At 42.3% G+C, this 15,492-nt stretch overlaps 1 protein-coding gene and 1 non-coding gene across 4 annotated transcripts; both read right to left on the bottom strand.

The window, feature by feature from the left end:
* Window positions 1–906: 906 nt before the first annotated feature.
* LOC108436847 lies at window positions 907–11,344 on the bottom strand. Of its 3 annotated transcripts, XM_017713559.2 has the most exons (7): window positions 11,243–11,344; window positions 11,042–11,174; window positions 4,631–4,923; window positions 4,126–4,402; window positions 2,212–3,942; window positions 1,956–2,028; window positions 907–1,469 (listed from the first exon to the last, which is right to left on the bottom strand). In XM_017713559.2, exons 2-7 carry the CDS (start codon window positions 11,060–11,062, stop codon window positions 1,354–1,356), a joined length of 2,511 nt encoding a protein of 836 aa, XP_017569048.1. In that variant the 5' UTR covers window positions 11,063–11,174; window positions 11,243–11,344; the 3' UTR covers window positions 907–1,353. The 3 variants fall into 3 exon arrangements, with proteins under 3 accessions (XP_017569048.1, XP_037398472.1, XP_017569047.1); XM_037542575.1 differs by having other exon boundaries at window positions 11,042–11,277; XM_017713558.2 differs by having other exon boundaries at window positions 907–1,466; window positions 11,042–11,277.
* Window positions 11,345–15,415: 4,071 nt separating this feature from the next.
* On the bottom strand, window positions 15,416–15,488 carry trnaa-agc. The gene has a single exon. It is a non-coding gene; the product is annotated as a tRNA-Ala (tRNA).
* Between the last annotated feature and the right edge of the window lie 4 nt (window positions 15,489–15,492).

The raw sequence follows: 15,492 nt of genomic DNA, 5'->3' as shown, positions 1-15,492 counted from the left end.
ATATAGAACCATATACAGCACATTCTCCATCATTCTGAAGCATTCTGATGCAAAGAACCCTTTAACCATACAAAGAGTTCTCTGAGTGTTCCTGGTTCTATGTAGAACAGGTGTGTCCAATCTTATCTGCAAAAAGTCGGTGTGGCTACAGGTTTTCACTCCAAACCAGCTGGAGCTCACCTGATTCTACTGGTTTAATCAGGTGGTCTTAAGTCTTCAAACAGTTCATCAGGTAACCTGTTGGAGTGAAACCTGCAGCCACACAGGCCTTCTGCGGATAAGAGTGGCCACTCCTTTTCTATATAGAACCATTTTCTTTACTGAAGAACCCTTGAAGCACCATCTTGTTTGAGAGTGTACTTGAACCTGTTCAACTACATTTAAATACCATGTTCTGTTTCACACAGTATCAGTTTGTGCTCCACTCTCTAAAGAAAATAGCCCCCCATATTCCCACAGTGCCATGCTGTAAGTTTTAATCTTGAAACCCTGAATTTCTGCAGATTTTCACTTTGTGTCTGGACTGAAACCAACCCTCCATTAAAACCTCTGCCAGATGTTTATGTCTTGCTAATATTGAACTGCTGTGATATGGTGAACATACAGCAAGGCTTGTTCAGCAGTTTACATTCACGGCATTTGGCTGACGTCCAGAGTGACTTCAAATTTGATCATTTTTTACACAGGTAGGTGAAGGTAGTGTTAAGAGTCTTGCCCAAGGACTCTTATTGGTTGAGTTTAAAGTGGTTCCCCAAGTGGGGGATTAAACCCCAGTCTACAGTGTATAGGTCAGTGGTGTTACCCACTACATTATACCAACCAACACAGTTCACTAACACAGAGTGATATTATCAACTTTCATGGAAGATTCTCACAGTGGCTCCACACCCACACAATAACAGAACATTAAAATGACTTTTCTCTTTATTTTAATTCTCAAGTTCCAAAAACAGCTTGTGTACTTAAAGGTTAATTCCACCAATGTGTAAAACATTTAGCATAATTCCATCATTGCAACGTAAACAAAGTCATTCAGAGAGGTTTGGCGTGAATCATGATATCATGGTATGATATCACATAACTTTCATCAAATAATGTCATCAAAATAACATCAGGCAGTGAATTCATAACCACTTGATGTAATACACTTCTGTGAGGGAGCTTTGAAAGGCATTAAAATCCTTATATGTTTGGCTCCTGTCACCACCACTGTGAACAATTCTGACTCTGTAAGTTTCAGACCAACAGAGCATTTCACGTCAAACCGCTCTAAATGACTTAGTTTTACATCTTAACCATTAAATTATGTAGAAATTTTGAAAAATTGGTGGAGTTAAGCTTTAAGCCTATTTTTTACTTCCTGAAGACTTTAGAGGTGGCCTTGATGACTCTAGAGAAGAGGCTCTTTCTCGCTGGCACAGGGATGCAGGTGGATGTGCTGGCGGCCTTGGACTTCGATGGATCATCTACTGAATGGAGACAAAAGAGGAAGAATGTGAGAAGCTTAGCAAGTGAAAGGTACCATAGAAATCATGACACACGACCTGTTACTAATACATTGTTATTGAGCCTCCTCAGCAAAAACTATTATTTAGTAGAATCTTAGGCTAATTCATGATCATTGCGCTATTAAAGGAGGCTGTCTGAAGTGAATCTTGATTCAGTGACTCTGGACTAAGTTTACCACCAAAGAGTTGCTCTCAATATGCCAAAAAGTCAGAGATGCATCAATTCAGATGCACAAATCTGCGCTTATTCATAACTTTGATAAATAATGGTGTGTAACTGCAACATATACTTTGAGTAGTAGAATATGCTTAATTGTCACTGGTCCAGCTTATTGACACTGCAGTACAGATATTATTCAGATGACGTTTGAGAAACATGAATCTAGCCTGCTTTACAACATGCAGTGATGCACCAGGACAGTGTGGAGAAAGCATTAGAACACTTACCAGTTGGACCAGATCTTTCCTGCATACCGTCCTGAGAAACAACAGTCATGGGTTCAACCCTGTTTCTCCATTTCTAAAGAAAAGAAAAAAAAAGTGAAATCGATCATTTCGACAATCCAAATACAAAACATTCACATTTAATTAAGGAACAAGTGACACTATTTATCTCTGCGAGACTTTGCTTTTAGAGGACGAGATAAAATAATGAACCATTAAAATATAAATCCAGTAAATTCATCTAAGAATGAAAACTTACCTTTAATGTGAGTTTTGGAATCTTGATCTTCGGAAACATGAATGGCTTCTTAGATGTCTGTGGTTTTTTCTCAGATTCCTCGGTTGTCATGCCGATTTGATGTCCCAAAACGGAGGCGCTCATTGTCTCCTTCCCTCTGTCCAGATCAGATGATCCCTCCAGCATTATATCTTCTACTAGGTCCAGTACACGCTCATGGTGGGACTGCGGGATGAACTTTGTGTCCGCTAGTTTCAGGACAGACGCCTCCTTCTGCTGATACGCTTCACAGGTGATCAGCTCATCAGCAACTATTTTAAAGATGTCTGAGACACTGAGGTCACTGAGGGCTTCTGGATGTCTGATACAGGAGTTTGAGAGCTGCCACAGGAACAGGAGCTCCAGATCATCCTCCAAAGCCTGCAGGAATAGTCCTGTTACTGCCTCCACAGAGCCTCGGACTGAAAACAGTGACAGCTTATTAGTGATGTTCTCAATGATGTTCTTCACCACCGTTTTTGATGCTGACAGGAGGTCATAACTCAAATCTGCAGCGTCCAGGGTTGTCATGGTGGCTTGGGCTCTCATGAAGAGATTTCCAACAAAAATGTCCTTCAGAGTCGCCTGAGTGGACTTCAGAACTTTTTCAGACACCATCCGGACTTGTTCAGTGTACAGAGCAGTGTCTGTGAAAGGATCAACTAATTTCAACTCCTCCTCGAAGCTGACCTTAATCTGACCCGTCACTGCATGTACAAAATCACAGGCTGCAGCAAATGCACTGCATTCCAGCTTCTTATGGAACGTGGGACATGTGCTTAGCTTCTGACTCTCACTACTTAAGTTGCTGCTTTTGTTAGCTTGTGTTGCCTTGGCAATCTCTTCAGTCTCTTTCATGATGACACTGGTGACCATCTTGGAGGCGTCAACCCGAAAAGCATCGCAGGAGATCCTGAAGAGCTGCTGAGCCTTCATCTCACTGGTGGAGGGATCATAATCCTCATCAACGCAGGGGCAGATGATGGTCTCCATGATTCTTTCACGGCAAGGTTTCAGCCTGAGGCTCTCCTGTAGTTGAAGAGACTTGAAGATCACAGAAGACATCACCTCTGGGATCTTAGTGGCCATTAAAGTGAGCAGGTTGATGGGAATGTCCTGAACTACAGTGACCTCCTCTTTTTCTCCATGCAGCCAGTGGACGGCTTTACCAGCTCCAGGAGTCCAGCTGGACTGACAGGATCTCCGAGATGAACTGATCAGGCGTGCTGTCTCTACACCTGTATGAGGGGTGTAGGAGCACAGCCGAGTCAGGCTCTCATCAGAGGAGCATTCAGATGGTGATTTCCACCCAATGCTGCTACTTCTTCCACTGGGAGCCTGTCTTAGAGAGGCTGCCTTGAAAAGATCAGACCTTATTTTGTCATTCACAGCCTGAACGAAGTTGAAGAGAGGAGTTTCAGATTTAGCAGGAGTTCCCTCACTGCAGATGGTCAGCATGCTCTCAAAGAGAGTCGCCACAACCTTGGCTGTTATGAGGGGCAGCATTTCTTCCAGCTCTTCATGGACGTCAACAGGAGAGCCTTGAGAATCACTCAGCCAGTCAGACACTGCGCACAGCTGAACAACGTCCTGCATCTTGGTGAACGTTGCAGACAGCAGCTTTCGGGCAGCTTCCTTGCTGGTGCTTCCAGGGAACAGTGGTTCCTGATGGGACTCAGCGTCATGATGCAGCTCAGCAAGGGTGGAGTTTATCTAGAGCAACAGTGAAAGAAGAAAAGAAACTTTAAAAACTGTTTAAAACGTTCAATAACAGAAACTATTTATTCAGACAGATAGATTCTATCCATCTATCTCTACAGTAAAGGAGGTCTGATACTGTAAATTCACATGTAAAGAAAAACATAAGTTTGAACAATGGGATCAATAGTGACTCACCTTTCTTAGCGAATGATCCAAAATACTGTTTGTGAGGTTGAACGTTGTTTTTCTATTCAGGAACCTCATCATACTTGGAAAAGCGATGTTACGCATGGAACGAGTGACCTCTGAGTGCACATTTTTGAAAATGCTGTCCTTCGTGATGCCAACCCAGTCTCTGAGAGGCTCACTAAGGGGCGATGTGCTCACTTCCACCATGGTCAAGCTTTTTAAGTCACGCCTCAGGTCCTCCACTGGTTTGCTGGTTTCATCCAGCCAGGATTTCATGCCGGTCCTTGAAGAGAATAAACAAAAAACAGGTATTGAAATAAAAACATTTACCACAAAACTAAAGGCTGAGCAAGAAAACACTAAATGTGATGACCTTAGAAACAGTAACTATTCATTATCTGACTGATCACTGATCATTTTAGTTTAATAATATAAGTGAATGTACATTTAGACTTCAGTTCATTAGTTTAGATCAGCTCTTCACCAAAGTTAAGTCTGAGTATCAGCTTACCTGAAGGGTGACGTGGCCATTAAATCCAGAGAGCAGGCGCTTCCAATGGAGAAGCTGCAGCTGGTGATCTCTGAAGCAGGTCTCTGGCTGTGGGAGCTTCTCTCTGATGGAGAAGTGAGTATCTCTCCGCGCTCCACTCCATGGGGGCTGCTGGAGATGATCTCTGAAGACCTTGTAGAGGAGAGGCTCTGCTCCATGCTCCACTGGAAGGTTGGATCAAACACTTCCTTCACGCCGCCTTCCACACAGCCAGAGATTCTTGTCAGAACTTTATTGAATTCATCCTTTGTTATCTGTTTAAATGGTGATGAAGAGAGAAAAAAAATGGGACATCATGAGTGTTAAGGTTATATTTTCAGTGGAATTTTTTAAATGATTAAGTCATTTTAATGAGCAGATTGAGTTCTGCTCAATTTCAATGCATCACTTGCAATGTTCTCTGTAGCAAACAGTATTACTTATTATTCAGCAAGACACAGTTTAAAAGTGGTCAAACTGTATTATTATTATTATTATTATTATAGTTTAAAGTCATAATTTAAATAATTATTTTTCATCTCATAGGAAAATAATTTAGTTTAATCAATAAATAATTTGCTAGTAGATTCTGACCAATTACATCAAAATTATTCTACAACCCCAATTCCATTGAAGTTGGGACGTTGTGTAAAACATAAATAAAAACAGAATACAATGATTTGCAAATCCTTTTCAACCTGTATTCAACTGAATTCACTACAAAGACGAGATATTTAATCTTCAAAAGGATAAACTTCATTGTTTCCTGCAAATATTCCCTCCTTTTGAATTTGATGCCTGCAACACATTCCAAAGAAGTTGGGACAGTGGCAACAAAAGACTGGGAAAGTTGAGGAATGCTCAAAAAACACCAGTTTGGAACATTCCACAGGTGAACAGGTTAATTGGAAACAGGTGAGTGTCATGATTGGGTATAAAGGGAGCATCCCTGAAAGGCTCAGTCGTTCACAAGCAGGGACGGGCGAGGGTCACCACTTAGTGAACAACTGCGTGAGCAAATAGTCCAACAGTTTAAGAACATTTCTCAAGGAATTTAAGGATTTCATCATCATGAGTGAATATTTGCCACAAACAATAAAGTTTATCCATTTGAACATTAAATATCTCGTCTTTGTAGTGTATTCAATTGAATATCGGTTGAAAAGGATTTGCAAATCATCATATTCTGTTTTTATTTATGTTTTACACAACGTCCCAACTTGATTGGAATTGGGGTTGTAAATACATTTAAAAGTAAAGAAGTATTAAACAACATCAGTAGATATTATTAAATATTTTCTGAACATTGCTGTCCAAAGAAAAACGAGTATCTCCATGAATTTTTCTGATTTTACTTTTCTACATTTGTAAACAGCAGCTTTCCTTTACACTGTAATAATAATTATTATATTGATAATAATAATTATTATTATTATTCATTTATAATATTAGCATTTAATTAATTATCTAAAATTATTTTGTCTCATGATATGAAAAAGAGTAAAAAAGTTACTACTATTATTATTATTGTTGTTGTTATTATTGTTATTATTATTATTGTTATGATTGTTATTAGATAGTAAATGTAGCTAATACATAAACAGGAACAGAGAAACGTTACATTGACTTACACTGAAAGTAAAGAGAGTTGTAATATAGTGAGTCCAGTAAACTCACTATTTAGTAGATGCTTGTTTTTGCTTGTGTGTGTGTGTATATATATATGTATATATATATATATATATATATATATATATATATATATATATATATATATATATATATATAACATAATATAATATAATATAATATTGTATATTGTATATAATATAATATATAATAATAGAATAAATATATATGTATATATAAATAATATTTATCTATACACATAAACATACTGTAGATTGGTGCCATAAATCAAGTAAAATAAATTGCACATAATAACATTATGTGCATATTATTATGTACATGTCAATTACATAACAATAATAATAATAATAGCAGTAGTAACACACACACACACACAATATATATAATATATTAATAATATATATATATATATATATATATATATATATAATAAATACTAATAATTAGTAATTGATAATATTAGCATTTAATTAATTATCTACAATTATTTTGTCTCATGATATGAAAAAGAGTAAAAATGTTACTACTATTATTATTATTGTTCTTGTTATTATTATTATTGTTATGATTGTTATTAGATAGTAAATGTAGCTAATACATAAACAGGAACAGAGAAAAGTTACATTGACTTACACTGAAAGTAAAGAGAGTTGTAATATAGTGAGTCCAGTAAACTCACTATTTAGTAGATGCTTGTTTTTGCTTGTATATATATATATATATATATAATATATACTGATTATATTATTACATATTATATTATATACAATATATAATATTATATTATATATATATATATATATATATATATATATATATATATGTATACACAAGCAAAAACAAGCATCTCCTAAATAGTAGTTTACTGGATGTTTGTTTATGTTTCTGTGTATAGATAAATATTATATATATATATATATATATATATATATATATATATATATATATATATATATATTATATATTATATATACACAATATACAATATTATATAATATAATATATATATATACACCTCTCCATGGATCACCACCTTATCGTGGTGGAGAGGTTTGTGTGCTTGAAGGACCCTAGGAGCTATGTTGTCTGGAGCAAAAGCTCCTGGTAGGGTCTCCCATGGCAAACTGGTCCTAGGTGACAGGCCAGACAAAGTGTGATCCATAACCACCCCTATGAGGACAACAAAGCAGGACTCGTGTACCCTGCCCGGATCAGGGTTACCGGGGCCCCACCCTGGAGCCAGGCCTGGGGGAGGGGCTCGCCAGCGAGCGTCTGGTGGCCAGGCATTCACTCATGGTGCCCGGCCGGGCCCAGCCCGAAGGAGTTACATGAGTCCCCCCTCCCATCGACCCACCACCAATGGGAGGGGCAGTAGTAGGGGTGCGGTGCATTGTGGATCGGGCAGTGTCCGAAGGCGTGGGCCTTGGCGTTCTGATCCTCGGTTGCTGAAACTGGCTATTGGAACTTGGAACGTTACCTCACTGGAAGGAGCCTGAGTTGGTGCGCGAGGTCGAGAGATACCGGCTAGATATAGTCGGGCTCACCTCAACACACAGCTTGGGCTCTGGGTCCAATCTCCTTGAGAGGGGCTGGACTTTTTTCTTTTCTGGAGTTGCCCATGGTGAGAGGCGGCGGGCAGGTGTGGGCTTTCTCATAGCCCCTCGACTCGGCGCCTGTATGTTGGGGTTTTCCCCGGTGGACGAGAGGGTAGCTTCCCTACGCCTTCGGGTTGGGGAACGGGTCCTGACTGTTGTCTGTGCTTATGCACCGAACAGCAGTTCAGAATACCCAGCCTGCATAGAGTCCTTGGAAGGGGTGCTTGAAAGTGCTCCTCCTGGAGACTCGATTGTCCTACTGGGGGACTTCAACGCTCACGTGGGCAACGACAGTAAGACCTGGAGGGGTGTGATTGGGAGGAATGGCCTCTCTGATCTGAACCCGAGTGGTGTTCAGTTTTTGGACTTCTGTGCAAACCACAGTTTGTCCATAACGAACACCATGTTTGAACACAAGGATGTCCATAAGTGCACATGGCACCAGGACACCCTAGGCCGCAGTTCAATGATTGACTTTGTAGTCGTGTCAGCGGACTTGCGGCCATGTGTACTGGACACTCGGGTAAAGAGAGGAGCTGAGCTGTCAACTGATCACCACCTGGTGGTGAGTTGGATCAGGTGGTGGGGGAAGATGCCAGTCAGACCAGGCAAACCCAAACGTATAGTGAGGGTTTGCTGGGAACGTCTGGCAGAAGAACCTGTCAGATTGATCTTCAACTCACACCTCCGTCAGAACTTTGACCAGATATCGGGGGAGGTGGGGGACATTGACTCAGAATGGGCCATGTTCCGCTCCTCCATTGTTGAAGCGGCTGACTGTAGCTGTGGTCGCAAGGTAGTTGGTGCCTGTCGGGGCGGTAATCTTCGAACCCGGTGGTGGACACCCCAGGTGAGAGATGCCGTCAAGCTGAAGAAGGAGTCCTACCGGACATGGTTGGCCTGTAGGACACCAGAGGCAGCTGGCAGGTATCGACAGGCCAAGCGATCTGCGGCTTCAGTCGTTGCCAAGGCAAAAACCCGGGTGTGGGAAGAGTTCGGTGAGGCCTTGGAAAGTGACTTTAAGTCGGCTCCGAAAAGATTCTGGCAAACCGTCAGGCGACTCAGAAGGGGAAAGCAGTGTGCCACTAGCACTGTATATAGTGGAGATGGTGTGCTGCTGACTTCGACTGAAGACGTCATTGGGCGGTGGAAGGAATACTTTGAGGACCTTCTCAATCCCACCAACATGTTCTCCAGTGAGGAGGCAGAGTCTGGGGACACGGGAATAGGCTTGTCCATTACTGAGGCCGAAGTCGCTAAGGTAGTTAAAAAGCTCCTTGGCGGCAGGGCTGCAGGGGTGGATGAGATCCGTCCCGAGTTCCTCAAGGCTCTGGATGTTGTGGGGCTGTCTTGGCTGACACGCCTTTTCAACATTGCATGGACATCGGGGGTGGTGCCACTTGATTGGCAGACTGGGGTGGTGGTGCCTCTTTTTAAAAAGGGGGACCGGAGGGTGTGTTCCAACTACAGGGGAATCACACTCCTCAGCCTCCCTGGTAAGGTCTATGCAAGGGTACTGGAGAAGAGACTCCGGCTTATAGTCGAACCTCGGATTCAGGAGGAGCAGTGCGGGTTCCGCCCTGGTCGTGGAACACTGGACCAACTCTTTACCCTCTCCAGGATTCTCGAGGGTTCATGGGAGTTTGCCCAACCAGTCCACATGTGCTTTGTGGATTTGGAGAAGGCATTCGACTGTGTTCCCCGGGGTATTCTGTGGGAGGTGCTTCGGGAGTACGGGGTACATGGCTCTTTGCTACGAGCCATTCAGGCCCTGTACAAACAAAGCAGGAGCTTGGTTCGCATGGCCGGCAGTAAGTCAGACTTTTTCCCAGTGAGAGTTGGACTCCGTCAGGGCTGCCCTTTGTCACCGATTCTATTAATAATTTTTATGGATAGAATTTCTAGGCGCAGTCAGGGGATGGAGGGTGTCCGGTTTGGTGACCTCAGGGTCACATCGCTGCTGTTTGCAGATGATGTGGTCCTATTGGGGACATCAGGCCGAGAACTTCAGCTTTCACTGGATCGGTTTGCAGCCGAGTGTGAAGCGGCCGGGATGAGGATCAGTACCTCCAAATCCGAGGCCATGGTTCTCACGCGGGAAAGGGTGGAGAGCCCTCTCTGGGTCGGGGATGAGCTCTTGCCTCAAGTGGAGGAGTTTAAGTATCTTGGGGTCTTGTTCACGAGTGATGGTACAAGGGAGCGGGAGATTGACAGGCGGATTGGTGCTGGGTCAGCAGTGATGCGGGCTCTTTACCGGTCTGTTGTGGTAAAGAAAGAGCTGAGCCATAAGGCAAGGCTCTCGATTTACTGGTCGATCTATGTTCCCACCCTCACCTATGGTCATGAGCTTTGGGTAATGACCGAAAGAACGAGATCGCGAATACAAGCGGCTGAAATGAGTTTCCTCCGCAGGGTGGCTGGACTCTCCCTTAGAGATAGGGTGAGAAGTTTGGTCATCCGGGAGGGACTCGGAGTAGAGCCACTGCTTCTTCACGTCGAGAGGAGCCAGTTGAGGTGGTTCGGGCATCTTGTTAGGATGCCTCCTGGACGCCTCCCTTGGGAGGTGTCACAGGCAAGTCCACCGGGGAGGAGACCCCGGGGAAGACCCAGGACACGCTGGCGTGAATATATCGCCCAGCTGGCCTGGGAGCGCCTCGGAATCCCTCCCAGGGAGCTAGTGGAAGTGGCTGGGGAAAGGGAGGTCTGGGCTTCATTGCTCAGGATGCTGCCCCCGCGACCCGAACCCCGGAGAAGCGGAAGATGATGGATGGATGGATGGATGGATGGATGGATGGATATATATATATATAATATTTATCTATACACATAAACATACTGTAGATTGGTGCCATAAATCAAGTAAAATAAATTGCACATAATAACATTATGTGCATATTATTATGTACATATAAATTACATAACAATAATAATAATAATAATAATAATAATAATAATAATAATAATAGCAGTAGTAACACACACACACACAGTGACCAGATAAATCGCTCTTTTTCATCTCATGAGAGAAAATTATTCATTTTAACCAATAACAGATCCACTAGTAGATTCTGGCCAATTATATCCAAATTTTTCTCCATGAGAAATGATTAATATTAATTACTAAAAGAGTAAAGAAAACAGAACTTACTGTTTGATTGTCCATCTTCATGCTCTTATTCTCTTTTCCACTCTCAGAGAAACTTCCTCTCCAGAGACAAACACACAAATGACCCAAACCAAACTGACAGCTCCTTTTATAACCTATTGTCACCCCGCCGAACCTTTTATACCACATTGTGGTCACAATGGGGCATAAAAGGTTCGGCGGTGTGACGTCACCCCGCCGAACGCGGAGACGCGTGACGTCAGCCGACAGACCCCAAGGCAGACAGTAAATGTGATTAATAATAAACGGAAGTCAAATAAATGTAATGCATTCGTTTCTCTACAGTAACGAATTAAAAGGCACCAAAACACGCAGCAGTTTCCAAACAAACCCCAGGCTGAGTTCTTTTTGTTTTGTTTTTATTGTACAAAGAACATGCACACACAAAAAATGGTGCAATTTACACACAAAAAGGCGCAATTTAAAAGAGTACTACAGGTAAAGGAACCGAAAAAATGATGGGTGCAACCAAAGAAGAATAAAATCATTCGAATACAGAATAAAGGGGAAAAGAAAAGCGCAACAGAGAGCGCGAGGCTTCCGACTCTAAACCGTCTTCAGACCCCCGGCTGAGGGGAGAACATCGACTCGCGATCAGGCTAATCCTGTAAACAACTCGACGGGGTCCCTCTTTTTCCTTCTGCTCTGGCAGAGAGAAGTAAAAGTGGAAGATAAAGGGTGTGAACAGACGTCTTCGCTGTGAAATGAACAGTTTATTCGGTTCTAAAACACCGAAATGACGCTGTTTTACAGATTTCAGCTCTCACCAGCTTTACCGCTGAGTAAATATGACGGTAGCCTAGCAACCAACATCCGGGTCAGCGGGCTGAACACGAGCCCCGGCCTGTGTGGAGTAGCGTTGCCGTTAACTCCGCGGAGTAAAGCGCCAGGGCTGGTGACGAGGGGACGCAGCAGAGACGTGTCTGAGAAGCTACAGGTCACAGCGATGAACATTCACCTGGTTGCACGCAGTGAGACTCGCGGTGACGAGCTGATGAAGTCACTGCTGCAGTCAGAACTGCCTGAAAATGTCGGGGCTGTTTATATCGTTCCTCTATTCACCAGGCGGAAGCTTCTTACTCCTCCTCTCCGGTCCACCTTCTACACACAAACATCGCACAGACAACAAACTGTGAACTGCAGTTTTACAGGAAAAGCTCAATAATGACTAAAAGCTAAAGCCGAGCATGGAGAGTGATTAGCGCAGCCGTTTAGCCTGTTAGCTAGCCGGGGCGCTGCGGGGAGGCGGGCAATGAAAGTTCAACTCAGGACGTCTGAAATGTTCATGGGCGACTGGCAGGGGGTAAGAACTCTAGGTAGAAATGACCAGAGGTGGACGAAGTACACAAACCATGAACTCGAGTTAAAGCAGAGATGCCCAAGGTAAATATTACTCCAGATAAAGTAGAAGTTCCTCCCTTTAGACCTCCACTTGAGTAAAAGTACTAAAGTATTTCCCTTCAAATGTACTTAAGTATAAAGTAAAAGTACTAAAAGAGTAATTCTGGCTCTGATGTCCTGTTATCATTTTTATAACCAGACTGGCTTCATGAACTCATTTCAGGTGAAAGTCCTCCAGCGTCTCTCTTGGTAAACCAGTCTTTTAATAGAACGTCATTAATTAGTGACGCTGACGTCTATTAAAATGATCAGAAGCACAAAACACTGAAGGTAAACAGTTTCCATCAGGGAGAACCGAGTGGCTCTGAAATCACTTTTTACACACAAGCAAAGTTTCAGTTTCAGATTTATTTACAACTTAGTTCCAAGTTTAAGTTGAATAAAAACTGGCTTTAAACTCAGGATCACAGATGAGCTCCTTTACTACAACCCCAATTCCAATGAAGTTGGGACGTTGTGTAAAACATAAATAAAAACAGAATACGATGATTTGCAAATCCTTTTCAACCGATATTCAATTGAATACAAGATATTTAATGTTCAAACAGATAAACTTAATCATTTTTGGCAAATATTCACTCATTTTGAATTTGATGGCTGCAACACGTTCCAAAGAAGTTGGGACAGGGGCAACAAAAGACTGGGAAAATTTGAGGAACAAACTGAGAGACGAACACAAACAAACATATGGCTGTGTCAATTACAAGGCAACTACCTAATGAGACAGGACTAACATTTGTAAACCTACCTATCTTTTTGCAGTCAGACTGTATTATACAAGGTAAACAGATTTTAAATAGAAACTAAACTGGCTAGCACTGTTCAGGCTGTCTATTTTAGCCTCACCCATTTGCACTGAAGTTATGTTATGTATAATGAGCATTTCTGTATGGACTGCTTTTTGAATGAGGCATGATACAAAGAAGCCAATTTGAACAAAGCTTATTTAAATATCAGTCGTAAAGGCAGAGTAATAAAATAGCCTGTTTAGTTCTAAGGGATAGAGAGAGGTAGCAAAATAAAACATTATTTACATACAAAGATTTTTAAGAGGACCTCAGGGAAAAATATACACATACAATGTAGGATATGGAAGCTATAATTACCTTGGGTAATCAGCCTGGGTGAATCTTGTAATGTAACTGTTCTTTGGACATCTGCTGCAGTTGCTGCCACCTATAACGAAAAATAGCAACAAATTTAAATGAAAAATATGGTTGAACAGCAACTGACAGTTAAGGTGCCAGGTTGGGAGAAATTGTACTACTACTTACATCAGCTTCGAGAAGAAGAGATTCAGATTTCTCCTTAAAGTGGGCCATCAGGAGCAGCAAAATGCTTGGAACCAGAGAACTTTCTTGTCCAGACTTCAACAAAATGGCACGAACCTCGTCGTTTGTTGGTTTTTCTTCAAAGAATTGTAGAATCCTCTTTCCTTTCACCTCAAAGCCCTCCATAATTCTTGGGAGCAAAGGGATATCTGTAAGCAACTGAAAGTGGGTTGGAGAGTCCCTTTAGACAGAACAGGTACAGCCCTGAGCTCTTCAAACTGGACAAGGACGAGGGTGGAACGGCATGAATGTCACGGCGCTGACGGTAATAGGTGATCTCCATCAACTTACAAAGCTCTGCCCTGTCAGCCCCAGACATTCCCTCGGCAGAATGAAGCTGTAACATTTGCTTACGTTTTTCCTCTAAGGTTTCATCATTCTCTCCAAAAGGAGGCTCCTCTGGCTGCCAGCGGACACAACAATATTGATCAGCTGGTGTTCTTGGGCATTGGTTTACTACTCCAACTGATGATTGAAGATGTTCTTTTCTGCGACGAGCCAGCGTACTGCTTCGATTAACATGTTCCACATCAGTTTTTAGCTGAGACAACAAAGAACCATGCCCGCTACCTACAATCCTACCGTCATGCAAAACATCACTAAATCTCTCTGGGTACTGCTTAACAATATTCTGTGCCACAATCTGGCACTGCGCTCTTGTTGGATTGAGTTCATATCTTCGCATTGCATCCACGACCATCCTTATCAGCTGCCTTTGATCACCAGGAGATGGTCTCTTTTTATTTGCTATGGCCAACCTAATACCTGAGGGCATTACTTCCCAAGGCACCTTAAAACTTTCAGCCCATGTACAAGATGCCGAAGGGACAGCAGGAGAAGGAGGAGGTGTGGTACATGGAGAATGTAGTGCAGAACTTGAGAGGCTCTGATATGATGGGCTTGACACATCAGAGAGGGCATATTCTAAGACTGAAAAAAATAAAATGAAACTTTACTACCTACACATGTAAGTAAGGTGTTTTTTGGAAGTTTGATAAGTTGTTACATAGCAAAAATCCTAGTATAACATTTGAAAAATACAACCAAAACTATGAGTGCAATCATTTTTATTCCAAGCTTCACATACTGTGTTGCAATACATCCATTTAGCAGGACTAATTAGCTCTCTTTGTAATGAAACATGTCCAAGAATATCCATGATATTGTCAGAAAAGCATATTGTGACAATTTATCAGGCTAACCATGAAATATCATCATATTGTCCATCCCTATAGGTACATACATAAAAAGTATCAATTTTTTTCTCTATTTGAATTGCAATTCACATACCTTCACATTTTCAAGCATTTAAAAGCTTGTGGCACTGGATTGGTTTGAGGTGTTCCAGCAGGTCTTCTTCCTTCACAAACTGAAGATCTGCCTGGGTCTCCACACCAGCAGCAGAAGGACTCAGGACAACACTTTATTTTTTACTTTATGAGCAGTGGCTCTAAAACGTCGTTGTACCGTGTTACACATAATGTATCAGATCCACACAGAGAAAACTACTCCGACCCCCTGGGGATCAATCAGCTGTGTTCTCCAGCAGCGTGAAGCCTGCTCCGCATCTGAAAGCGTCACCGCGGCACTCGGAGCGCTTTTCCGAGAGCATAAACGAAGCGTGTGGAGGATGCGGGCATCGATCCCGCTACCTCTCGCATGCTAAGCGAGCGCTCTACCATTTGAGCTAATCCCCCGATG

The sequence above is a fragment of the Pygocentrus nattereri genome, chromosome 11 (assembly GCF_015220715.1).
Source record: "Pygocentrus nattereri isolate fPygNat1 chromosome 11, fPygNat1.pri, whole genome shotgun sequence".
Taxonomy (NCBI): Eukaryota; Metazoa; Chordata; class Actinopteri; order Characiformes; family Serrasalmidae; genus Pygocentrus; species Pygocentrus nattereri.
This window is presented reverse-complemented; position numbering and strand designations above follow the sequence as displayed.

Coding starts and splice junctions, on each gene's coding strand:
- LOC108436847 (XM_037542575.1), bottom strand. CDS start 11,188: ATGTGGTATAAAAGGTTCGGCGGGGTGACAATAGGTTATAAAAGGAGC. Junction 4,403..4,630: donor ATGGCCACGTCACCCTTCAG/GTAAGCTGATAC, acceptor ATTCTCTTCAAG/GACCGGCATGAAATCCTGGC. Junction 3,943..4,125: donor TGGATCATTCGCTAAGAAAG/GTGAGTCACTAT, acceptor CTGTTGCTCTAG/ATAAACTCCACCCTTGCTGA.